The sequence below is a fragment of the Cheilinus undulatus genome, linkage group 17 (assembly GCF_018320785.1).
Source record: "Cheilinus undulatus linkage group 17, ASM1832078v1, whole genome shotgun sequence".
NCBI classification, from domain to species: domain Eukaryota; kingdom Metazoa; phylum Chordata; class Actinopteri; order Labriformes; family Labridae; genus Cheilinus; species Cheilinus undulatus.
In genome coordinates, this window is record NC_054881.1 from 43551223 (window position 1) to 43578096 (window position 26874).

The following is a 26874-nucleotide window of genomic DNA, read 5'->3' on the forward strand; positions in this document are numbered from 1 at the left end:
ACTGCTGCGGGACGGCGTCCCATTCTTCAACCAGCATTTGTCACCAGGCAACCACCGTGGTTGTGTTGGTCACTCTGGCACCAACAGCACGCCCAAGCTGATCCCACAAGAGTTCAATGGGGTTAAAGGTCAGGACTGCTGGTAGGACATTCCATCCTCTCCACTCCCAGATCCTGGAGCTGGTCTCTGATAAACCCTGTTCTATGGAACTTGGCCTTCAGTTTGGAGATGGTACTAGGGTTCACTCCAAACAATGCCACAGCTTGGTTTAGCAGAACACCAGCTTGAAGTCGCCCAACCGACGGCCCTATCCAGATCAGTCAGACGTGGCAGGCCGATTCTTGGAGCAGACATCTACTGACCGTAGCCCCGCCCATGCCCACAGGTGCTCCAATCAGCACCTGATCGGAGCACCTGGGGGTACCAGAAGCTCAAAACAAGAGTCAACAGCAGAATCAGCTGTTTGGCATCGACAGAGAAGATCTGGCACATTTTTCATGGACGCAACCCACATCCTCAGCTCTGCTGCTCATCCCACAAATGCATGATCCTTACAAATGTGGCATCATTTAAAAGGGTAATAAACAGGCTTTCCAACGGTATAAGATTTATTACCAAGAAGCATTGTTACAACAAAGACATAATCTACCAAACACAACTTGCCTTACTTTTTGTTTGAAGGTTACATTGAAATTGTGTGATCAAAATTGAGAAATGATCAGAATAACAACGCTTTCCTACTGATGACTGACATCCGTTATTTTAATATGCTGCATAAAGCTGTGTAACCTAATCATTATCTAACCAGGTTTTTTTTTATTTTTTTAAGGTATTTATTTAAGAAAAATATCTGTATGAATGCAAAGCTCTCACACATATATATGGCATATGGTTCATTTAGCTTTAAACTGTTAAATTACCGGGTTTAAACGGTCAGCGGTCTTAAAGCCAGTCTTCATTGTGTCTGTACTGTACGGCTGTCCGACCGGGAGAAATGATACAATCAAATAATTCAAGCCCGGGCATTATTGGTGGAGGCGCTTGATATATTCACCAAGACACTCCGGTTCCAAGGCGGGGTTAGCTGTTTAAGCCAAGTATGTTGTAATGTGACACCGCCCGCGCGGGGTATTCCCGGGTCACGTCGGTGAGTGATTCAAACGAACGAAGAAGTCAAAGTTGAAAGAACGCATTGCGTCGAGCCTCGCGATTGGCTGTCTGAAACTAACGTAAATTTTTCAATGAGCCGCCATGTTGGGAAGCCAAACCCCTCTTTCATTCGGTTGAGAAAGGACGGGATACACTTCCAGAGGAGTTTACGGAAGTGCGAGCTCTCTTTGGGCTGAAGAAGAACAACCGTTACACCCGCGGAGCAGCCGCCCGAGCTCGGTTTTTATCTGCGTTGTTTCACCAGCGAGTTTTGAACAATGGCGACCGCGACTCCGACCAGTCCGAGGAGCACGTGCAGCACTCCTCTGAGCTCCACCAGGATCTCCCGCCTGCAGGAGAAACAGCAGCTGAGGGACCTCAACGACCGCCTGGCCGTCTACATCGACAAAGTCCGCAGCTTGGAGTCCGAGAACGACATCCTTCAGCTGCAGATCTCCGAGAAGGAGGACGTGTGGACCCGGGAGGTGTCCGGGCTGAAGGCGCTCTATGAGACGGAGCTGGCGGACGCCCGCAGGAGCCTGGATGATTCCTCCAAGGAGCGGGCCTGGCTGCAGATCGAGCTGGGAAAGATCAGAACCGAGCACGAGCAGCTGGTGCAGAGGTAAGCCTCTCTGGTTAATCACACCTGAAGCTCTAACTGCGGACACGAACCCTGCACCGACATCGGCTAACGGCTAAAGGCTAAACTTTGATTTTCGAGCCATTTTTGCAGCATTACGTACGCTAACGCTGTGTGGAGGAGGTTACGTTTTTCTCTGCGTCACTCCAACTCACACTAAAAACTACTTTATTTTACCACAGCCTGTTCCTGAGCGCAGTTAACCCGGTCTAAGTTACAGTTTCAGTAATGTGTAATAATAAACTCTGTCTGGTTGAATGGCAGCCGTTACCCGCCCACTACTGTCTGTGCAGCTGACAATATAACCACCAAACCGGCATTTTAGACACAAACTGCTGTCATTTATCATGTTTTATGACTAAATGATAATTAAAGATGGAGATAAGTTAATTTAGAGATTTAACAGAGGTATAAGCAGACTCTCTGGCTGCAGTGAAGGGGTCAGTGATGCCTTCAGGGTCTGCTGGGAGAGTCTGTCCAGAACAAAAGACACAAGTGCAGAAATGACCTGCTTCATATTTTTACCGGGATAAAACCGGTGTTCATTTCGGCAGCTATTTTTAATTTTAGCCTTTAGATGAAATGCGTTTTAGTTTTAGTCATTTCTGTCCTTTTTAGTTTTATTTCATAAAAGTCCTCACATTTTAGTCTTTACTTTTAGTCCAAGCATTTATTCTCTTCCTAAATCTGGTACCAGATCATGGTAGTGTGTTCTCTGCTAGACCTGGGGTCCCTGCTTTCTACAGCTGAGAGGCAGAACAGATACAGACGTGTTGATTTAGACAGATTTACCCACAGAGGAGAAATATCACAGATTTAGACAGTCTGACCAAAACTACATTACAGTTTAGTCTAGTTTTAGTCGTCACAGATCTATTAATGTTAGTCTAGTTCTAGTCGTCACAGATCTATTAATGTTAGTCTAGTTTTAGTCATCACAGATCTATTAATGTTAGTCTAGTTTTAGTCATCACAGATCTATTAATGTTAGTCTAGTTCCAGTCGTCACAGATCTATTAATGTCAGTCTAGTTTTAGTCGTCACAGATCTATTAATGTTAGTCTAGTTCCAGTCATCACAGATCTATTAATGTTAGTCTAGTTTTAGTCATCACAGATCTATGTTTGTTAGTCTAGTTCTAGTCATCACAGATCTATTAATGTTAGTCTAGTTCTAGTCGTCACAGATCTATTAATGTTAGTCTAGTTTTAGTCGTCACAGATCTATTAATGTTAGTCTAGTTCTAGTCGTCACAGATCTATTAATGTTAGTCTAGTTTTAGTCGTCACAGATCTATTAATGTTAGTCTAGTTTTAGTCGTCACAGATCTATTAATGTTAGTCTAGTTTTAGTCATCACAGATCTATTAATGTTAGTCTAGTTTTAGTCATCACAGATCTATTTTTGTTAGTCTAGTTTTAGTCGTCACAGATCTATGTTTGTTAGTCTAGTTTTAGTCGTCACAGATCTATGTTTGTTAGTCTAGTTTTAGTCATCACAGATCTGTTTTTGTTAGTCTAGTTTTAGTCGTCACAGATCTATTAATGTTAGTCTAGTTTTAGTCGTCACAGATCTATTAATGTTAGTCTAGTTCTAGTCGTCACAGATCTATTAATGTTATTCTAGTTTTAGTCATCACAGATCTATTTTTGTTAGTCTAGTTTTAGTCGTCACAGATCTATTTTTGTTAGTCTAGTTTTAGTCGTCACAGATCTATTAATGTTAGTCTAGTTTTAGTCGTCACAGATCTATTTTTGTTAGTCTAGTTTTAGTCGTCACAGATCTATTTTTGTTAGTCTAGTTTTAGTCGTCACAGATCTATTAATGTTATTCTAGTTTTAGTTGTCACAGATCTATTTTTGTTAGTCTAGTTTTAGTCGTCACAGTTCTATTAATGTTAGTCTAGTTTTAGTCGTCACAGATCTATGTTTGTTAGTCTAGTTTTAGTCATCACAGATCTATTAATGTTAGTCTAGTTTTAGTCGTCACAGATCTATGTTTGTTAGTCTAGTTTTAGTCATCACAGATCTATTTTTGTTAGTCTAGTTCTAGTCGTCACAGATCTATTAATGTTAGTCTAGTTTTAGTCGTCACAGATCTATTAATGTTAGTCTAGTTCTAGTCGTCACAGATCTATTTTTGTTAGTCTAGTTTTAGTCATCACAGATCTATTTTTGTTAGTCTAGTTCTAGTCGTCACAGATCTATTAATGTTAGTCTAGTTTTAGTCGTCACAGATCTATTAATGTTAGTCTAGTTCTAGTCGTCACAGATCTATTAATGTTAGTCTAGTTTTAGTCGTCACAGATCTATGTTTGTTAGTCTAGTTCTAGTCATCACAGATCTATTAATGTTAGTCTAGTTTTAGTCGTCACAGATCTATTAATGTTAGTCTAGTTCTAGTCATCACAGATCTATTAATGTTAGTCTAGTTTTAGTCGTCACAGATCTATTAATGTTAGTCTAGTTCCAGTCGTCACAGATCTATTAATGTTAGTCTAGTTTTAGTCGTCACAGATCTATGTTTGTTAGTCTTAGTCCAGTTTTTGTCATGGAAAAAAAGGTTCTCAACAAACATTTTTAGTTTTAAAATTCTAGAGTTTTAGGCGATGAAATTAACACTGGATAAAATGAATGTGTATTTTAATGATTTTTTAAAATGCACTCAATCCACAAAAGTACCAAAGTTTGGAGGGAATTTGACTAAGTTTATTTTTGATATAATCGTAGGAGGGCTGGACAATATGGGCCAACACTCATACTTCAGTATGAGTGTAAACGCTGGTACATGTCTGCATATTTCTCCTGTAACTAAATAACAAAAGCAAAGTCGTGTATGAGTCCAATCCACATGAACAAACTAATAAAAGTCATGCAGCTGCACTAATGCCACCATGCATGAAAAAGACTAATAAACAACCCGTTCTTAGGGATGCATGAATGTGGATTTTTGCAGATATCTGACATTATTTCCCAAATGATTTACCCTATCTAGATCATGGTTCTGACATTTGAACAGGGCTGAACAATCTGGGAAAATAATATAAATGTGTTTTTTCCCCTAATAATGTATTGCGATTTGATCTGTGATTCTTTCTGAAGTTCCTCATCTTTTGTTACTTCTAACAAACACAAGCAATAGATCATTCTGTACTGTAACAAACACAACATAAGTTTAAACAAGAGCCAAACAGTTTAGAAAAAATACTTATTGTGCTGATTTTGACTCATACTGCTAATCAGATATGAATACTTGTATTGAAGGTTGTGGTAATTTTTATATCATTCTTAAATTCACTTAGAAAAATGTAGAAAAAGGAAGAAACTGTGATTTTTTTTAGACTATTCTAAAAAAACTATAACTTGAATGGTTGCATATGTAATGCATAAAATCTCTGCAGCAAAAAAAAGGTGTAGATTAGTATTCTGGCAGAAACATTCAGGTTAAAGAAATATTGCACCTTCTGCAATTTGAATATTGAGATTTAATGTAAATTGCGATTAATTTCCCAGCCCTATATTTAAATGTAGTTAGTGCCTAAACTTCAGACCTTTAAACCAACTTTTTAAGGTCTGACGATGAATAAACTAATTTTAGTCCTGGGAACAAGACTTTGAGGAAGGATGATGAATATAGAAAAGGACTTCAGCTGACAAAGGTCTGTTAGTTTTTCATATGGGACTTATTTATAGCTGATTTAGGAAAAATATCAGTGTTAGATATCAGCTTAATACCTGCTAATACTGATATTATAGAGATAATATTGTACATCCCCGCCTATTTTTTTAAATGGGGGAAAAACACACACTAATAAATCTTCATGTTTTTAGTACACGTTTGTGTGGCGTTTTTCCCCAAATCAACATAATCCCAGTGATTTCAGCTGTGTTCTATCCTGGGTTTCATTTGAGAATAAATGCACATATTTCAAAACCTTGATATATTGTCCAGCCCTTATCGAGAATCAGATTCTTGTTTTGGTACCAAGGCAACAAAAACAGAAGCCACAGACGTGCAGTATGGGGTCATTTCTTGTTTTCAGTCATCAGCAAAGTTCTGCTCAAGTTTTTGTGCAGTTCAGGCGTTCAGAATATTTACATGCACATAGAAAAGTCATTTTATTATGTCAATGCTGCTGAAATTGTACTAAATCAAAGTTGGACTAATAGACTTAGATAAAGTGGTTAAAATGGGTTTACTCCTGCACATATAATAATAATAATAATAATAATAATATACACCTGAATCAGACTAGACCGGGCGTTCAGCGTGAGCATCAGAATCGACCTAAAGCAAAGAGTGCAGGTATGAAACATTCAGGGTCTCTACGTAGAAACGGTAAGCTGCTGTCTAACTGCTCATCTCTACATCCAGTACTGGCGCTGCTTCATGCTGAGACAGGAGCAGAATTCCAGGGAAATATCCTGATCAGGTTAAAACATTTCAGACTGGGTGCATGTTGGCTATGTGATGGCTGAGTGGGGAGCATTGGCTTGTCATGTGACTTTCATACAGGCGTGTGTGCTGGCTGTCTCCCTGTCCTTCTTTATAAGTTTAGATAAATAAATCTATCAGTGACTGCATTTCTTATAGAAATGAGTCAGGAAAAGAGTAAAAGCATTCTGTACAGTTTCCCCAGAAATGCCAAGCTGGGCTTTTACTTTGAAAATTCAATCTGAACGTGCAGCCGTGCTGTGTTGTTGAATATTGTCCTGATTTAGACACACATATCTGCTAAAACATGGTTAATATGGCTCTTATTAACATTTCTGTCTATTTTAGCTGAAAGATGTGAGGCTCGCGGTAAAAATAGCCGTTAGCGTCTCCTGTCTAGAATCTTACTGTGTGAGTAGCAGCTGTGAGACACGGCGCTCACGCTGGCGGTCTAAAGTCCTGACTGTGTTACCATGCACACTGAAAATCCTGCAGTTAGGAAGCAGGCATGCAGCCAGTCTAGCTTTACATAACATGTAAACATACCGAGTGTGCACCAAAACAAAAAGTTGTCTTCTTTTAGCTGTGAGCAGAAGTTTGCCTGCAGCTGTGAATGCGTCCAGTCCTTCCCTGCGCTGCTGTCTGGTGTGTTTACACTGAAAGTTTGGTCGTTTCTGCCACAGCTGATCAGTAAAATAACGGATTGTTTGGTTTTCATTCACATGGTTTAATAAAATAAGAACATTTTGACCACCTCCATCCATGTAAACACGTGCGTCTGCATGCATCACCCTACATGACAGGAGCTAACAGCTGCAGCCCACAGCTGCTGACCTGCTGAATGAATGGACAGTGTGGAGCTTTACTACGTCTGTTAGCTGATGGAGCTGCAGCTTCACGCAGATGTCATCTTAAATCTGAAGTTAATTTGTAAAACAATATGTAAGGGAAAAATCCCTCTGTGTAATGGCGGAGCAGAGTAATTTATGTCAGGGTTCTTACAGCAGCGCCAACGCCTGTGTGTGTTTTTATGTGAAACCTGAATAGTTAGTGTGATCTCACCGGTGTGTAAAACGCCTCAGAGTGATGAAAAAGTGACAGATTTTTCACTGTTGGGGCTAATGGCAGACCCTCACGTTAAACGCCACCCGTGCTGTGGTCAGGTGTTGTTGTTAAACAGAAGACGGCTGTGATTGGCTCTGACAGCTGGCCACAGGTGGCGGTGACGCCTGTTGGAGTCTGCTCTCTCTCGTCCAGTTGACACGACCCGCTAACCCACCGAAGGATGATTTAACACACAAACCCTGAGGTTGGATTCACCTCTCAGACATTAATGAGGCCAAATGTAACTTTTCTAAAGTTAAAATCACAGGGAGCTGTCCTGAAAGTCGTCTGTTCTGCAGCAGTCATGTAAAAGTTCATCAGCTTTATAGTTTATGATGGTTGAGATTGACAGTGATGGAGTTTTGGACTTACGCAATCTGAAAAGCACATACCAGTATGTAAGATTAACAGTTGCATTTACATGCATAAAGTGCAGAATAAATATTCTGATTAATATTTCTGGGTTAAATTCTGAGTATTTTGTTAACTGTGTTTTAACTTTAGTACACAGGTGTCAAACTCAAGGCCCGGGGGCCAAATCCGGCCCGTGGATTGGTTAAATCCGGCCCCTTAGATGATCTCTTATTTCTGTTCTAACATCAGTCTGAGGTCTGCAGATTTACTCAAGAATAAAAATGTGAACTTATCCTGATGATTTAAGATTTCCTTGTTAAACCACAAAATCTGAAAAAGTAAGGAGTAAAAATATTTAGATAAAAGTCAGAAATGTGGGAAAATAAGTTAATTTTTGTTTTAATTTCACATTTTCAATTTATCAGGACTCAAACTTAGGATTTTGACTTTTTTTCATTCTTTGAACATTTACACTCATGATTTTGACTTCTCTTATAATATTTTTAACTTTAGGATTCATAATTCAGTTTTTTAAGTGATATTTTGACCTTTTCAACCATTTTTTTTGTATTTTATCTCATCTTTTCAACTCCAAACTTCTCATAATCTCATAGTTTAAACTTTTAGACTCCATGTTTAAAATTTTGAATCATATTTTGACTTTTAATTTCATGATTATAAATTTTATTTTATATTTTGACCTTTTAAACTCATGATTTTGACTTTCTTTCTAATATATTTGCCTTTAAAAAACATTATTTGTTTATTTCTAATTTCATGTTTTGACCTTTTTGAACTGATAAATTTTCTTTTCTCAGATTGTGAGTCTTTAAACTTTTCTTTTTAACATTTTAAATGTCAGAATCATTTATCAGTGCTAAGTTTTTATTTCATATTTCATTAGTGGTGAAATGAGGCTGATAGTTTCTGGTTAAATGTGGACCCTGCTAGGCCCTCAGGGTAGTCCTGAGTCCAGAATCCGGCCCCTGCTGGGACTGAGTTTGACAGCCCTGCTTTAGTGGAAGCTTTGTGCTGCTCGCTGTGAATCAGTTTACTGATAAAGAGATCCTTGATTACTGACCTCTGAACCTGTGTGCAGAGCAGCAGCTCTGTTGTTTATGTGTTTATGGTGTTGTTTAGTAGTAAGCGGGGCTTTTTTGTTTTTATGCTGGCAGAGCTCAGAGGCGTGAAGGGGGAGAGATTTAGAGTAGAGACGTCCGTATGCTGGCTGATGTAATACTAACAGTCCACAGATGAAGCTGGGTTAGTCGACACCAGTTAAAACTGTCCTGAACGCTCCTGATACTGGTCTTTGCTGTGGGATCAGACTCTCTTAGAGAAACCTTCACTGAGTCATTTATGAGTCTGATCTGTGTTCACATGCACAGAGAAGTCTGGTTATTCCTTTCCCTGTAGACATGAGGAATACTGTCCTGGTTTCTGAGTGCTGCGTCTCATTTATGGGGTTTTTATTACTGCAGCAGATCAGATCTGGTGTTTCCAGCTCATTCCAGCAACAGAAGAAGAAGAGAGGCTGAGTGCTACAGACTGTTAACCAGTGTTGTACAGGATTATGCTTAAAATGAGGTCTATGCAAGCTCAGATCCCATAGAGTTAAACAAAGTAGTTGATAGTTGATGATTCAGAGTTCTCCTCACCTGTTCAGAGCTTCTAGGAGTTATACAGGAGTTAACTCTAAGGAAACAATCGTATTTATTTAAAACGTGTGCTTCACTAACATACAGGTGAAAAAGAGCTGCAGAAAAGTGACTGAGGATGGTGAAGAGAACGGAAAACAGGCCTAAATATCAGAATTATATATGTTATTAAAAATGAGTAAATTTTAGCAGAGACTCCAGGAAAGAGTTACGCCATCATGCAGACGACTTGATTCACTAAATAATAGTTTTGTACTCAAGACCACACTATCTGAGACCAGGACTTGCCCGAGACCTGATTGCAACGAGACCAAGACTTTTGGGGTTCAAGACCCAGACCATAAAAATCCATTTCTTAAGAAGATTTGTTTTTGGGCATTTTTGTGCCTTATTAGATAGAGGAGGACGGTTGATAGAGTCGGAAACAGGGTCAAGAGTGGGGAGAGACATGCGGTGGGGGGCCTCAGGCCGGATTCGAACCCGGGCCGCCCGCGTACGTGGGGAGCGCCTTTAACCACTAGGCCACCTGCTCCCCATAAAAATCAATTTTAAAAACCGTGACCAGGCTGATAAGTTAAAGAGCATTCTCTCTTTGATTTTAGTTTTCTTTTTAGTAAATCTGAAGGAGCCTGCAACTCTTTCAAAGCACAACCTGCAAAAATCTACAATCTTCACTCATTTGTTCAACTAACTTCTTGTAGAAAATAAACCCTTGTCTGTATTTAAAAGCCGCTGACAAGGCTGGAGTTGTTTTAAATATCTGAAAATGAGATGTTTATCTAGATTAGTCAGGTGAATGAGGCCTCAAGTGTTCAGAGGGATTAGATGGACTGGTGTCTGAGTTTTTGCAGGTGTTTGTTGTTTTAGTGCTTTTCTTTATTATCACATTAATGAAGTGGAAGAATAGCAGATCAGTGCTGGTCTAGACTGGCTCATGGAAAATCCAGAGTCCAGCCAGTCTGAGACTGAGACATTCAAATTGTGGTCTTGAGACCGATCTCAAGACCAAGACCGTTCTCGAGTACTACAGCACAACTAAATAACGGTCCCACAAACAGCTTTGCAATAAAAACGTCTGAACTGTGGTTAACCTAAAGAAGATCTAGAAGACCGAGCTTTTATTTTGAAAGAACAGCAGAAGTGCTGCATATCTACATTTCAGATGTGTTTCTTAGAGAGCCGCTGACATCCAGAGCTCTGAACTCTCAGTAACTCGCAGTGTCAGCGCTCACGTTTCAATCTTAACAAGAAAATCCAAAAAAGTCACGGTCCATCTGAGATAACTACACAACACTGAGCGTACTCTGGTTTCTGAACACAGGATTTGATGTTTACACGCTCCAACAGAGACTGGAAGACTTAAATACCTGATAGAAACCAGGATACTCACGGCCACGGCCTGTAGAGAAAGCTGGTCTTTCACAGGTTAATACTGGTGTCCTGTTGTCTGATTACTCTCTCTTATTTGTGTTAGTGTGGTTTTCAGCTAATGTGTGAAGAATGCTCAATAGCAGAGATTTCTCCCTCTTCAGACATGTGGACCAAACCTTTGAGTGTTCACTGCTCTGCTTTCCTTTGGTGCACTGCTGTGTTCTGTAGTACTATTTTCATCCTTTTTACACGTTTGAAATAAAAAACTGAACCTCAGCAGCAGTAGGAGAGAGCAACAACAAGTACTAAACCTGTCCTCACCTTTGACCTCTTTCAGCCTTTAGCTGTGACTAAAGCTCAGGTTCATCTCGTCCTCTGAGCTGGAGGTAGATGTGGAAGCAGGACGAGGTTCATTGTTGGCTCTCTAGAATAACAGAAACCTCCACAGCAGCAGGATGGACTCCATTGTCCACATGGAGCAGAAACTACTGTTGACCTGAGTGGTCGCTGAGGTCGCCTTCCTTCTTCTTTGTGAATAAACAAACTGTGCATGCCGCTAACGTGTGCATCAGAGTCTTCATACAGCTGAGCTCTGATCCGTGATACTGGTACTGGTACTGGTACTGGTACTGGTACGTGCTACTGAGACCAGCAGGAGGGGGGGCAATGCCCAAACAACTGTGCTCTGGCATGGTACACCACAATCATGACTAGTGCAAAAACAGCCTGAATGTCTCTGTTTTCATTCTTTCATTACCAAGAGACAGACCTGAAGAGCCTCGTGTTTCTGCCATGTTTGTTTTGCTGATATTTGTTGATAGTAAGGCCGAGCCTTTCAGAGTAAAGGGTGAACACGCCACATTAGAAACACTAGGAAAACGGTGTTTTTATGTTATATTTATGTTAAAATTCCCAAACAAAACAGGATACTTGGAAAGCCTGATGGGAACCAGGATATTGGAGTCCACACAAGCATTAATTTTTTTATTTTTTAAACATTTTCAGGTTGTTTTCACACCTGATAGTCCGGGGGACTCGGTCCCTTTTGGAACAGAAATTGCGACATTATTGCTCTTTCCTTTGGTTTGGTTTGCATTCACACTGCTCTTTGTTAAATGGACCAAACCGTCTGAGCACCTACAACCTCTGCCCACTAGGGGCGCTGTCGTCTCAAACAAACAGCGACCAAGAAGAAAGGCCGGCATAGAAGAAGATGAAGCGGGGCAATCCAGCTCCTTCCACCGGTCTTTTTTCCACATGAACAAACATTGAATTATGCTGTGTTGGGGTTTCTGCTCTTTCATTGGGGTATTATGAGCAGCCAGCATGACAGTGAGCTGTCCAACATGTCGTTCTTTACATGAGACGAATAAATCGGCACGGACTACGACGTGTTGCCATGGCTACACAGACGCCAAGCGAGGTACCGACATGTATTTGAGTGTATTAAATCACATATAAATCTGTATATCATTACGCTTTATGCCACTTCCTGTCTTTGGTTCACAAGTCGGTCCGCTTTGCTTTCACACCTCAAACGAACCGCACCAGTGTTCAGCTGGAAGCGGACCGAGACCCTCTGTTTTCAAGCGGACCAGAGTCTGCTTGTTTGGTCTCCACCAGAGTTCTTGTGAGCTTTCACACCACTCCCAACAAACCGGACTATCTGGGGAAACGGACCAGAGTTTGTTTAAAGTGGACCAAACAGCTCTGGTGTGAATGCACCCGTAATCCTTGGTTCTAAACTTGTGGGGAGCTTAGAGGGGAGCCTGGAGTCATTTTCACGGATGTTTGCGTGCTGCAAAAGTGCTTTATTTTGAAGGGCATGCCTCCATCTCTTTGTTCTGTCAGATCTTTTGTTCAGTCTTTAGTTCATTCAGCTGCATTTTTATTTAAAACATGTAGATTGACAAGTTTAAACAGCTTTGGTTGTGATTTGGCATTAAGGAGGCGGTGAGGGGTCCTGATGCTGGACCAGAGGATGCTGCAGAACTAATGGTCTGAATTAGTATAAAAAACCTGAACGTTGCATTTCAAATCTAATTCCCTGATTTTAAAACATTGCAGTTTGCACAAATGTTCGTATCAGGCATAAAAACCCAGTGAAAGCCTGCAGATATCGGTGTAGGGTCATTGTAAATGTTGTAAGTGTTGAAACTGGTCCTCTAAGTTCCTCCCTGGTCTGGTTCAAAGTTTGTAGTGGCTCATTAAACGTTTTTAAGACTCAGCGTTTCTTCTGCAGTAAACCCAACCACGGCAGGCTTTACTTTAACAGCCTTTACTTTATGTGCATGCGGCGAAACCTCCTGTTTTTATGAGGCTAAACAGGAAGAGCTGTGCAGTAATCAGACGTTAGCTGTATGGAGATTTAGAGACGGTTCTGGTGTGTTTCACTGGTTCTGTTTTGGTCCTTCTGGAAGCGTTCCCGGGTGTTGAGATCCCGTGATCTGTGGTTTCCCGCCCAGCTAGTGTTTGTCAGTAACAAGTGAGTGAGCAGACATACCTCAGTACATTCCTCTCATAGCTGGTCCTCTCCAGCCTCCATCCTCCCCCGCCCTGCATAACCCCAGGGCCGTCCCAGCCCAGCTCAATAACCGACTGATTTATACTCTCAGACCCTGTGTTGACTTAGTTAACCCGGGCAGAGCCGGGAAACGGAAGTACGGTGTGTTTTTGAATGTGGAAATATGTAGTTCACATCTGGATTTCACAATGTGTTTTTAAATGAAAGCTTCTAGGAATTTAAGGGCTTTTATTTTAGAGCGACAGAGCTGAAAAATAAGAGATAATCTGCAGAGCAACAAGAAATATCCCATCAGCAAACTGTTGAACTTTGACACAAATACGCAGCATTTCTGTCATTTTTCAGTTGTTTAGTTTTGAGGCGTTTCGTCCACCAGAGGACTCTGTTTACTGTAAACTGGTTTAACAAGGAACCACTTCTGTGTGACCCCTCAGGCTCCCGCTGTTGACTCTGTCCATGACCGTTGATTCTAGAGTGAAGGCATTTAAGGGCTGTTTAGGTGTCTTACTGCGGTGAATGGAGCAGTCATGCTGAAGTAATGATGCAGACAGAGCTGCAGCAGGTTTAACATGAAGAGTTCATCAGTCCAGTCAAATACGCCGCGGTATCAGAGCCAAGTATTGATCTGTAAGAATAGAAAGTCTAGACTGTGGCCATAATCTATATGATGGCAGGATTTTACTGTGATAATGGACTTCATGTTAACAGAAACAGAGTACCGCTGGTAGACGTTCAGGCTTTAGGATGAGCCGATGAAGGACTGTTGGATGTTTAAGGATTTAGATTTCACACATTTGAGTTAGGACTGAACCATTTTGGAAAATAATATAACTGCGATCTTGATACGTGATTATTCCCTAACTTTCTTTTGTTCCTAAACAAGGGCTGAACAATTCTGTAAAAATATCTAATTACAATACAATACAATACAAGAACTTTATTTATCCCTGAAGGGAAATTCAATAAAATTCTGATGATTTTGACTCGTATTGCATTTGGATATGAATTATTGCATCCAAGGGTTTTTGTCATTCCTATATTTAATGAGAGAAAAGTACAAAAATGAAGAAGGTAGAATTTTTTTGTTGACTATTCTAAGAAAATGTCACCTGAATGATTGCATCATATGGCATGCATAACATCTCAGCTGCAAGAAAAAAGTTAAAACTGGGATTTTGACACAACTTTCAGGTCAAAGAAATATGGCACCTGCAGTCTAATCTAATTTCTGATTAATTTCCCAGCCCTAATTTGAGTATATCTCTGGTTTTAGTGCCTAAATAGAGATGCTTTGTGATCGCTGTGATTGATTTTATATAAATGAGGAAGACCTGATGCTGGTCTTGGCCTCAAAATGACTGAAACCGACCCTGCACACCTACACCTGCACACCTGCAGCCGTCCCACCCACGGCGTCTCGTCCTGTCCCGCCTCATTCTGCAGCTTTGTTTGTGTGCATCTGTTTTTTTTTTTTTGTTTTTTTTTTTGCAACATGCATCAGCCGTACATTAGAGATCAAATAAAATCCCTGTATGTTTTGTCATGTTTCAGTTGATATTCTGTCATCACAGGTGGTGCGTGTGTGTCCAGGCTAGGGCTGTCAGTATTTATCTGCAGTCATATTTGAATTTCATTTATTATTTTTTCAGGTTCTAAATTATATTCGAATATTTATGCACATTTTTTATTATGTATGTAAAACGTTTAGTTGCTTTAATCACTGTGTAGTTACACATTTGTCCACTAGAGGGCGCTCTAATGTCACATTACAAATTGTAATTAAGAAATAATGAGCTAAAAGCAAAAGAAGTTCATGTTAATTTTTATGTACTTTTAGTGCAAACACAGCCACCTGCGCCATTTAGAGCAGGGGTGTCAAAGTCAAGGCCCGGGGGCCAAATCCGGCCTGTGGTGCAGTTATACCCGGGCCTTCCAGATCTTATCTTATTTTTATCATAACTGGCCCACCAGTCTGAGGTCTGCAGATTTCCTCCAGTATGAAAATGTAAACTTAACCTTGATGATTTATAAAAACCTTGTTGAGTCATAAAGATTAGAAAAGGTAAACAGTGAAAATAATTTTATAAAAAGTCAGGAATGTGGGAAAGAAATTTGTTTTCTCTGTATTTTCAATTTTGCATCTCACAGTTATGACTAAAAGTTCAGGTTTTGACTCTTTATTTCAAGTTTTCACCTTTACATCTCCTAACTTTGACTTTTATCTCATATTTTTATTTTAATTTTAAATCCTTTTTTGCCCTTGTAAAGTCATGATTTGGACTTATTTCATGTTTTGACCTTTTTCAACTCCTAACTTTTACTATTATCTCATCTTTTTTACCTTTTAAATCATGAATTTAATTTTATCTTAGTTTTTGGACCTTTTCAAATCATGATTTTGACTTTTATCTCTCATTTTGACTTCTTCCAACTCCTAACTTTCACTTTTATGTTATTTAACCTTATAATCTAAATAAAATTGTTAATTGTAATTCATATTTTGAGCTTTTAAACTCATGATTTCGATCTTTACCTCATATTTTGAAGTTAAAAATCATGATTTTGAATTTTATATCAGTTTTTGACTGTTAAAATTGATGGTTTCAGTATTTTATCTCATATTTTGCCTTTTAAAACATTATTTTGATTTTAAATGTCATGTTTTTACCTTTTTATTTACCTTTTACCTTTTTACCTTTTACCGTTTGACTTTTTATCTCAGATTTTGAGTTTCTAACTTATCATGTTCACCTTTCAATTGCAAAATTATTTATCATCAGTGCAAACTTTTTTACCCCCATAATTAGTTTCTGGTGAAAATAAGGTTTTATGGTTAAATGTTGACCCTGTTAGGCCCTCAGGTTAGACCCAGGTTCAGAATCCGGTCCTGCTGTGGCTGAGTCTGACACCCCTGATTTAGAGGCCTTTAACAGGTGTTTTGGTTCTGGTGGTCAACTTTAAAACAAACAAACGCCACTAACGGCGTTGATGACATCATGTTTATAATGAACAAAACATTTAAAAATGTTGGAGCTATCTTGTTCCTACATGTTTTTACCTAAAAACAGGAGGTGGCGATCCTCATCTTCTGGATCAAGAACAGAGCGTTTCTGTTCACTATCGTCCCAGCTGTGGAGAAAACCCTCTCCGCCCTAACGGAGGTGACCGGGATGCACAGGTAACGGCGTGCCAGCTAGGACAGGAGAGGATACCTGGACCGGAACGTTTTCCACCATGACAGCGGGTTACTGTTGGAGGGCGGCGCAGTTTTACTCTCGTACATCAGCATCTCTTGATGTAGCCAAGCCTCACTCGCCAAATCACCGCCAGCGTGTGCACCACCTTGGCGATAAACATCCTCGGCGGCAGCCGTTGGCGCCTCTGTGTTTTGTTGTGAAAACGTTATTGTTCATCATGTCATGTTTAAAACATTTGGTTCTTACACCTACGTATGGATGAAGTAGAGGCCAAGGAGAGACGGGAGAACGATTATGAACAGCAAAAATATTTTATTTCCAATAGTAACTTCAGCTTTGGAATATTAATGAGTTTTTAACTATTCTGATTATATTCGAACCATGAAACTGGTTCCAACAGCCTTAGTCCAGACTTGGTCATTATGATTCCTATCAACAGTTATCACAGGTATGCTGCGAGTGCAGGAGAGCATCAGCAGCTGCAGGAAATAATCTACAGGAAGTCATAGGGCTTCACTTATAACACAAGAAATCACACCTCAATCAGCGAACCACTGCAGAGATGCACCCCATCCTGCACATCCCCGCTCTCATGCACACAGTAACTCTCAGTCATTAACAAAGAAAAGACCGGCAGTTATAATCAAACTATCATCTATTTATGCGGAGCAACATGACTGTGACTCGCCACTAAAGGGGCTGCATTTGGCACGAGAGCCACCAGTTGAACACCACTGTCCGAGTGTGTATTCCTGTGAGGCCTTGTCTCATGTAGGGATGCAAATATACGAAATGCTGATATTTATCTCTGCCATTACTGATGTATAAATAAAGTTAGGACCGACAACTTCAGTCCTTCAAACACACTCCAGAACCTGTAAGTCTGTAGTTTGTAATATAATTGGTTGTTTCACTGATGTTTATTTAAATAAATGAAGCTTTTAAACACCGTGTACATCGCCTTAACACTCATGGCAGCGCCTGCTCCCGTAGCACTGATGTTGTTTCGTCTTGTCTACATGCTTGTGTTCTACTTACTCTGGAATCTACGTCACTGTAGACAAAAACATCTGCTAAATGATGTAAAGTTGTAAAGATGCGCTGACAGTCAGGGACTGTTTTGGCATTTCATGTAACAGTTCAGCCCATGCCTTTACCAGTGTGTTTTTATCATATGAAATAGACTCTGATAACTGAAATCTGTTCATGCTGCACTTTTCCACATAGTTGGTCTGTTAAAGGGCTGATATCCACTGAGATATGGAGCTATTATTGTTGCATTCAACACAAATCCACAAACACATCTGTGAATTTGTGCACACGTTTGCAAATCTACCTAAGCATTTGCAGATTTGTGCAGAGATCTTTGTACACATTTGTAAATACTTTGGCAAAATCGATCAGTTCTTCTGTGAACAAATGTAGTTTGCACACTTTGGATTTAAAAGAAATATATGCATGTTACTGGGATTGATTCTTATTTTACGCTGTTGATTCTATAAAAGTGTGTTTCCTGGTTGTGTAGCATTGCTATCAGTTGTTGGGACACCGTGTCAAGGATCCTAGCATGTACCCAAACATAGTAAAATTTCTCAGTTATCTCAGTACACTCATCCCTCCTCTCCGTCTCTGTTTCAGCTACAGTAAGAAGGATGCCGAGGCGGCCGGAGCTCAGGCCCGGCTGAAGGACCTGGAGGCTCAGCTGAACTCTAAAGATGCGATGTTAGCCACAGCGCTGTCTGAGAAACGAGGCCTGGAGGCCACGCTGGCCGAGCTGCAGGAGCAGCTGCAGGAGGTACGCAGCGCATGAAGAAACAGTTTTATTTTAAAGATTTATTGGAGCAATGCAGGAGGAAGTTCCTGTATCCTGTGCTTTTCCAAATCTACAAACTGCATTTTCTGTGCCAGTATACCTGAAGGAAGGGAACTTTTTCTCAAATATAGAAGATTATTCTGATCCACAGTCACCAAAATCATCAGACCGTTTGTTTTTATTTACAAGTCACCCATCTGTGGAGTTTTTAGTCTAAAAATGAGACCACACTAAACTGAACCCTTCCATACTTTTGCCACAGAGAGTTTCAGTCCCTGTTTTATCGTATTTTTGTGGAATATCACTGAACTAAAGTAACCTTTTTAATCATTTTAGTAATAAATACTGTAAAATTCTTCCAGCCTTGTACTTGTATTAAAGTTTGTGTGTGAAATTATCCATCATTACTGAGTTTCTCTGTAAAAAGCTGTGGTAGTTGAACCTTAATGACCCCCTCTCTCCTGGATTTATTTTTGATTGTTTCGTGTGTTTTCAGCTGGACAACGGTCTGGCCCAGGCTAAAAAACACCTGGCTGATGAGATGCTGGTCCGTGTCGACCTGGAGAACCGCTGCCAGAGTCTGACCGAGGAGATGGACTTCCGTAAGAGCATGCACGAGGAGGTGAGGAGCTCCGGTCTCAATAAGGCAGCTTGTGGTTTTACCAGCCGACACAGAATCAGGACGAGTAAATCAGAGCAGGATAACCTGAATGTTGTCTGTTTCAGGAGGTGAAGGAGGCCCGGCACCGCTACGAGTCCCGTCTGGTGGAGGTGGACTCTGGGCGTAAGCAGGAGTACGAGTACAAACTGACCGAGGCTCTGACTGACATGAGAGCCCAGAACGAGGAGCAGATCAAGATCTACAAGGACAACATGGAGAGCACCTACCTCACCAAGGTATGAGAGGACCAGGTCACTGAATATCAGGGTTTCATATCTGCACACGTTGATCACATCGTCAGACTAACGTTAACCTAAGGACAGACCTCAGCCTGATGGAAACAGTCGTCCCCCCTAACCCTGATACCTGGACGTTCCATCCTTGGCAGCAACAGCAGAAGCAGAAGCAAACGTTTGTGAGTGAGTCTTTACATCACTGTGGAGGAATGTTGTCCCATTCTTTCATTCAGCCTCAATGGAGGGTTTTCCAGCATGAACGGCCTGTTTAAGGTCACGCCACAGCATCTCAGTCAGATCTAAGTCCAGACTTTGACTAGACCACTCCAGAGCCTTCATGTAGTCTTTAGTCCACTCAGAGGTGGACTAGCTGGTGTGTTTGGGATCATGGTTCTGCTCCAGAACCCAAGTGGTCTTGAGCTTGAGGTCATGAACTGATGGTTGGACATTCTCCTTCAGGATTTTCTGCTAGAGAGCAGAATTCATGGTTGCAGTGGTCCAGGTCCTGGTCCAGATCATCACACTACCACCCCCGTGTCTGACTGTTGGTCTGATGTTCTCCTGATGAAATGCTGGGTTAGTTTAACCGCTTTTCTCCCTCTTGTTGTCATCAACGTGCTTTTAGAGGACACACTGATATATTATTTAGGTTATTAGATGATGTAATGTTCCGTGTTGAGGCCTTTCCCTCCATTTTTGCCAAACAGTCGGCCATAGTTGGTGACTTTTGGGAAAGTGGGTGGAGCTTTTGAGGGTCAGGGCTCCAGAAAGTTCCTCTTCTGTCTGGTCAGTCCCCAGAATATTTTCCCAGAAGTCTTTGGGATCATCAGGGTGATTGTAGTCAAATGTGAGACGAGCCTTTGTGTTGTTGTTGATCAGCAGTGGTTTTGGTCTTGGAACTCTCCCATGATGCCGTTGTTTCCCAGTCTCTTCTGATTGTTGAATCATGAACTCTGACCTTAACTGAGTCAGTGAGGCCTGCAGGTCTTCAGATGTGGTTCTGGGTTCTTCTGGGACCTCCTGGATGAGTCGTCCATGTTCTCTTGGAGTCATGTTGGTAGGCCAACCACTCCTGGGAAGGTTCACCACTGTTCAGTTTTCTCCATTTGTGGGTAATGGCTCTCACTGTGCCAAAGCCTTAGACATGTCTCTGTGACCCTTTAGACTGATAGATGTCAGTGACTTTGTTCCTCATCTGTTCTTCTTTAGATGGTTCCATGATGTCTTGGAGATCTTTCAGCCTCCTTCACTGTCAGACAGGTTCTAGTTAAGGGGATTCTGGATCCAGCAGGTCTGGCAGTGATCAGGTCTGGGTGTGGAGAGTCAAACTGAACTCAGCTTTATAAAAAATGTGGATAATCAGAGTTAATTCATGATTTAACAAGGAGGCAATGACTTTTAATCATAGGGACAGTCAGGTTTGGTGGATTTGTCCCCTAATGAATGAATGAATCCTTTAAAAACGGCCATGCTTGGATTTACTCAGGATATCTTAGTGTAATATTAGTTTGATGATGTGATGTGCATGCCTGAGGGTTCTGACCCCTCACTTAGATCTTCCCCATAGTCGTGTTATCTCTGGTTCCTCTGTGAGGCGTACAAGCACAGACATTATGTAATATTGGCAACCAGCTACCTGTTGTGCAATGGCGTTCCCATACAGGACTAAGACGATTTTATGTGTTCTTCTTGAAGTGTTGGACTGAAAGGGATGAGGCTTTTCTGCCTGGTAACAAAGAAAACAGACGTAGACAGACAGTGATAGATTTTGGAGCTGACCAAAACAGACACCAGTCATCCATACATTTGAATTTAGAGGCTTTTCTGCATAACAACACATGTGTATTTTATTCTGTAGGTCACACCCATATTTGAAACCACTGCAGAAACTCTCCTGAGAAAGCTAGCACAATAAAATTAGTCCTTTATAAATCTACGGTCATGTTTTCTGTGTTAAGACTTTAGCCATGACACTTTTGGGTTTAAATATTCCTTTTTTCCTTCATATCTACCATCTCATATCAAACAAAAGCAGTGAAATATGAGTGTGGGATAATAAACAGACCCAACATGCTGTGGTTTCTGAACGTGCGTAGAGAAATGAGGTTATACTGGGGTCAAACCGCCTGCAGAGATGACTCCAGAATGATCCGAAGGAATATCGTCCTATCTGCAGGTCGTTAAAGAACCAGTTAAAATCAAATGCATGCATGGTTTTAAAGGAAGTAACACATGCATCAGCCCCTTCACAAATCAAGTGGAACAGACGCTCTCAGAGGTAAGAAGACCAAAATACAAACACGCCGTCTGAACTGAGAAACATCCTGTGTGTCAGGAAGTGAGCGGTGTTCTCGGTTCCTCTTTCTGCCTCTGATGAAACGGAGTTTACGGTGATGTTTCTCTGACTCTAGAAGCTTCTGTTTCTCTGTCCACAGCTGGAGGATCTTCATCGTCTGTCCGAGATGAACGGAGCTTCAGCCAACATGGCCCGAGAAGAGCTGAGGGAGTCGACGCTGAGGATCGAGAGTCTGACCACACAGCTCTCAGGGCTGCAGAAGGAGGTACGGCTCTGTGGTTAGCTTTAGGTTTAAAGGTCTGGAGAAGGAAAAAACATCTAGACAGGGATTGGGATATCCTCATTAAACAGACGTTTATTTACTTGCTTTTCTCTTGTTGCTCCTACAGAGTTGTCCTAAAATGATCAGTCATGATTTATCTATCCTAACTATCCTGTTAAAGCTGACTTTATTATAAAAACCCTGCTGCTCCATTCTAGTTTATAAAATGTGTCCTTGCTTTTATTTTGTCGTAAGAATTTTTCCAGTTGACCTGATATTGAATCATTACATTAAAGTATTTTCTGTACGATGACAGAATAAAAAGATCTAAAACATTACAGTGGTTCTGAAGCAGATTGTAAAGCTTTTAAAACCGTGGATGATAGTCAGGTTTTCGGCACTTTAACGCCACTGCATCCCTAAGATTCTTCACTTCCTGTTTTCATTTCTCAGACTCGTGGATGGCGTGATCGTATCATGGAGCTGGAGGCGGCGCTCACTCAGGAGAAAGACATGAGCCGCAGGATGCTCGCCGACAAAGACCTGGAGATGGCCGAGATCCGCGCCAAGATGCAGCAGCAGCTCAACGAGTACGAGCAGCTGCTGGACGTCAAGCTGGCCCTGGACATGGAGATCAACGCCTACCGGAAACTTCTGGAGGGGGAGGAGGAGAGGTGAGGACACCTGGAGGAGAACTAGACCTTGAACTGGTTTGATTACATGAATCTAACTCTTCTGTTCCTCCTCCCGCAGACTGAAGCTCTCTCCCAGCCCGTCCTCTCGTGTCACCGTGTCTCGAGCCTCGTCCAGCAGCCGCAGCATTCGCACCACCCATGGGAAGAGGAAGCGCGTGGACGTGGAGGAGCAGGAAGCCAGCAGCTCGGTGTCCATCGCTCACTCTGCCTCCGCCACCGGGCCGATCCTGATCGACGAGATCGACACTGACGGGAAGTTCATCTCTCTGCAGAACAGCGGCGACGAGGTGAGACGGCAGAACGGAGCTAGTCAGCAAATATTCAAGAATAAGATCCAGTTTCAGTGTTAAGTTTCCTTTTTCTCATTCAGGACCAAGCCATGGTGGGATATGAGATGACCATGACCATGGGAGAAGAGGCGTCCACCTACAAGTTCACGCCTAAGTACGTGCTGAAGGCCGGCCAGAAGGTCACGGTGAGTTTGAAGCTTTGGAAAAAGGGTTAAAAACAAAGCATTTAAAGAAAACCCAACAGGAGTAAACCCCGTTGTTTCTGTGGTTGGCGTGTTGCAGGTGTGGGCGTCTGACGCCGGCGTGAGCTCCAAACCTCCCTCAGACCTGGTGTGGAAGAACCAGAGCTCCTGGGGCTCCGGGGAGGACGTCCACGTGGTGCTCATCAACCCTCAGGGAGAGGTCAGAACATACAGCATGCCCTTTGACCTGTAAACACATCCACCTTCATGCAGTCGGATAAATCAACACCAAAGGTTTGAGAGTTCTCATTCATGTGTTTTCAGGAGGTGGCCAAGAGAACCACCACCTACACGACTGCAGTCTTAGAGCAGGAGGAGGAAGATGAAGAAATAGAGGCTGAAGAAGTCCCTCTCCAGGTGAGACTCAGCTATAGATCGTCTACTCTGGTCTGAATCATGGATCCCTTTGTTCCATGGTTGCATAATCAGGCTGATTTTTGTCTGTGTTCACATGGAGTGTTTATATAAGACAGGAGGGGAACTTTAGTGGTACCCTTCAGTCCACCAGAGATGGGCCGGCTACGGTAGCCTCTTCAGAAACCATCATAGCCAAGCAGCACAGGCCCAGGTAGAAAGAGGGCCCTCTGTGGCCCTGAATAGGACAGGTGGTACAGGTAAGGGGTGCACGCTGGTGGTTTTACCATTAAACGAAATACGGCAGCCTCACGTCAGGGACCTTTAGGGACCTGGATCTGAGGGCTCTTGACCCTAAAGTCCATTTGAGAGTGAACCCAGGTGTTCTGTGCCTCAGCATCACACCTGAGTCTGCTCTTAAAGGTGGTTGTGGGTGTGCTACAGAACATTCCAGCCTGATATGAAGACTAGAGCTGGACTTTAATGGAATATTAGATTAGATCCCAGTATGGCCTGCTGCAAATTTCAAATCCCAGAAGGTGCAGTATTTCTCTAAACTAAAATTTGAGTCAAATACCAGTCAAGAACTTCTTTTTTTAACAGCAGAGATGTTATACATCACATATCATGCTTCATTTTTGTGTTTTTTCTTGACAGATAGCAAAATTACATAAAATTGAACACTCCCTTTAAAAAAACCATTCATATCTAATTTGCATTAGGAGTCAAAATAATCACAGTGAGTTGTTTTTTCAGAATTGTTTGGTCCAATGTTGTGTTGGTTATCATAGAGCAGTGATACTCAACGTGTGGCTCTGGAGCCACATGTTTGATGTCTTCATTTTAAATTTTATTCCCACAGAAAACCTTTAAGGGGAACTTTTTTGCCCTTTTTCACACATTTTTTGCCACATTAGAGCTACCTTTTGCCATTATATGCTACATGTTTCTTATGTTTTGCCCATTATTGCCACTTCTTTTTGCCATTTATTTCTCATTTTTGCACTTTTCACCCATTTTTTGCCATTGAATACCACTTGTTTCTCATATTTTTTTTACCCATTTTTGTCACTTATTTTTTCCACTTTTTCCCATGTTTGCCACTTTTCACCCATGTAAGCTACCTTTTGCCATTGAATAGCACTTGTTTCCTATTATTTGCCCATTTTTACCAATCTTGACTGCTTTTTGCCCATTTTAGTCAATTTCCACTCACTTTCTGCCGCGTTTTTGCAGCTTCTGGACCTTTTCTGCCACTTGCAACTCAAATTTTTTGGTCACTTTTCATCCATTTTTACTATTTTCTGACCCTTCTTCCACTTTTCTCCCCTTTTCACACATTTTTTGCCACTTTTTTTCCCATTTAAGCTATCTTTTGCCATTAAATATCACTTGTTTCCTATTTTTTCCCAATATTTGCTACTCTTAACAGCTTTTTGCCCATTTTAGTCAATTTCTACTCACTTTTTGACACGTTTTTGCCACTTTTGCCACCTGTAACTCGTTTTTTTGTCATTTCTCACCCATTTTTGTTACTTTATGACCCTTTCCACTTTTCTCCCCATTTTCACCCCTTCTCACACATTTTTGCTGCCTTTTGACTATTTTTGCCACCTTTAATTAACTTTTAATGCTACTTAAGTCCTTTTTGCCACTTTTCACTACTGAGCTTGTGGCTCTTGCAAAGATATTTTTCAACGGTTTGGCTCTTTGGTTGAGTAACACTGTTATAGAGGATGGTTTATTGCTTGTGTTTATAAGAACTTAAGAAATAATTTAATTTCAATTTGCAACTGCTTTATTAAGGAAAAAAATGCAATTAGATTATTTTCCCAAATCATGCAGCCCTAGTGAAGACGCTCCTCTGTTCTGGATTCTTCTGTTGTAACTTTTCCCACGTCTTTCTGCAGGGAGATCCTCGCACCGCTAAGAGAGGCTGCCCCATCATGTGATCACTCCACACCAACCAGGAACCTCCTCCCTCCTCCTCCCTCTGTCTTCTCTGAGCCCAGCCAGTCTGCTGCCATAATACTAGAACTATTTTTCTATCTTTTGTAGTGTATTTCAATAAAACGTATCAATTTTATTTTGTCTTTTACTTCGACACAAAACAACTTTAGGTACAAGAGATTTTCACCTGAAGAACCAAACCCACATATCGACAGAGTTTGTAGTTTTGACTTTTATTTTCACAGAAACGATGATCAGCTGAACTCAGATGAGATGTGTTTTTGCTATGTCATTTTTTAAATAGATTTTGTTATTTTATTGTATATTTTATGCTATTATTTTATTATTGATGCTTCATTTTAGGCCTTTAAAGTCACGAGAAAAGCCACAGCTAGAGTTGAATCCTACTGTAAGAGAAACACTAAAATCGCTGCCTAAAGTCCTCCCGTCAGTTTGGACCTAAACAGGATTAAAAGTCAGAACAATAATGTGGAAACGTCCGTTTCTGCTCAGAAAATCAGAAACCATGATTGTACGATTGTATTTAGAGAAAGTCAGAGAAGGATGAAGTTTGTTTGCAGCTGTTGAAGCCTTTGTGCAGAAAATGTTGGAAACGTGTCGGTGCGGCGCCGTGCACCAGTTTTCAGCATTTTTTCTTAAATTAAATTCGTGCCAGAAGAGCAACCTGCATTTTCCACATACTCCTACCCTGTGCATTCTGGAGTAAATCGCACCATTTTTACTGTCTTTGAGTTTCTGTGCGAGAAGTGCCACTCCACTAGAGATGAAACCGAGGCTCAGCCCCAGCTTGCCCCTAACCGTTACCTCCTCGTCCCCGTGTTTTTAGCGGTCACGTGCACGAGTAGGGTGAAGTGGGTCTACAAACGGAGATCTTCCACATGCACACTCCAAAACCAATACTGTGGGAAATCTCCTAGAAGGTCTTGTGAATCACCAGCAAGTCTGCAAGTAGCTTCTCCGTTTAAAAGAACCCAAAAATTCCCGTTTCATTTGGAAGGATTTGGCCTCTACCCTCGTGACTGAAATAAAGGCGGCAACTATAAGCAGGGGAAGGGTCAAACCTGGAAATGGGCCGATGACTGCAGCCAAAGCAGAGCAACCCAAACAGGAAGTCTGTCATGGGAATGCTGGAAGCATCTATGTCATCATCACATCCATGCGGATGTCCTCTTTTCTCTCGTGTGAACTGACGACCCGCTGCCTTTAGCGGCAGACGTGACCCAAAGCATGAGGGCGTGCAAAGCAGATTCATGTCTGTTATCAGGCAGGCCCGTCCTGCAAAGCTTCAAGCTGATTGGCTGGTTCCTGGTCAGACAATGACCGGACCAATCGGCATCATTAGAGGAGAAAGAGGCGGAGCAACAGGCGTGGTTTAGCTGAGGCGACTCCAACCTGTAAACAATGGAGGCCGGTGGAGAGATTAGCATGGAACTTAAAGAGCCTCTGGAAGCTTCTCTCGGTGGTCCAGATGTTTCTGCTCTTCATTCACCAGCTGGCTCCACTGACAGTAAACAATGCTGACGGCAGTTATTCCTCTGCAGCGGTGCACGCCTACGGCATCATGCTGTGCTGCTCTGATTGGCCCATAACTAATGTGACAGACGGGGCGTTTTATTTTGAAAG

At 41.5% G+C, this 26874-nt stretch overlaps 1 protein-coding gene across 1 annotated transcript; it reads left to right on the forward strand.

The window, feature by feature from the left end:
• Nucleotides 1-1232: 1232 nt before the first annotated feature.
• lmnb1 (lamin B1) lies at nucleotides 1233-25366 on the forward strand. Its single transcript, XM_041810761.1, has 11 exons — nucleotides 1233-1771; nucleotides 18070-18226; nucleotides 18741-18866; nucleotides 18971-19141; nucleotides 21577-21702; nucleotides 22153-22373; nucleotides 22453-22681; nucleotides 22765-22869; nucleotides 22967-23086; nucleotides 23191-23283; nucleotides 25191-25366. Exons 1-11 carry the CDS (start codon nucleotides 1428-1430, stop codon nucleotides 25230-25232), a joined length of 1734 nt encoding a protein of 577 aa, XP_041666695.1. The 5' UTR covers nucleotides 1233-1427; the 3' UTR covers nucleotides 25233-25366.
• The last annotated feature ends 1508 nt before the right edge of the window (nucleotides 25367-26874 follow it).

Bases quoted from the DNA above. Each gene is read 5' to 3' on its own strand.
- lmnb1 (XM_041810761.1), top strand. From the start codon at position 1,428: ATGGCGACCGCGACTCCGACCAGTCCGAGGAGCACGTGCAGCACTCCT. The intron at 22,682-22,764 runs GTGAGACGGCAG...TTTCTCATTCAG, and splicing joins TGCAGAACAGCGGCGACGAG to GACCAAGCCATGGTGGGATA. The intron at 23,284-25,190 runs GTGAGACTCAGC...GTCTTTCTGCAG, and splicing joins CTGAAGAAGTCCCTCTCCAG to GGAGATCCTCGCACCGCTAA.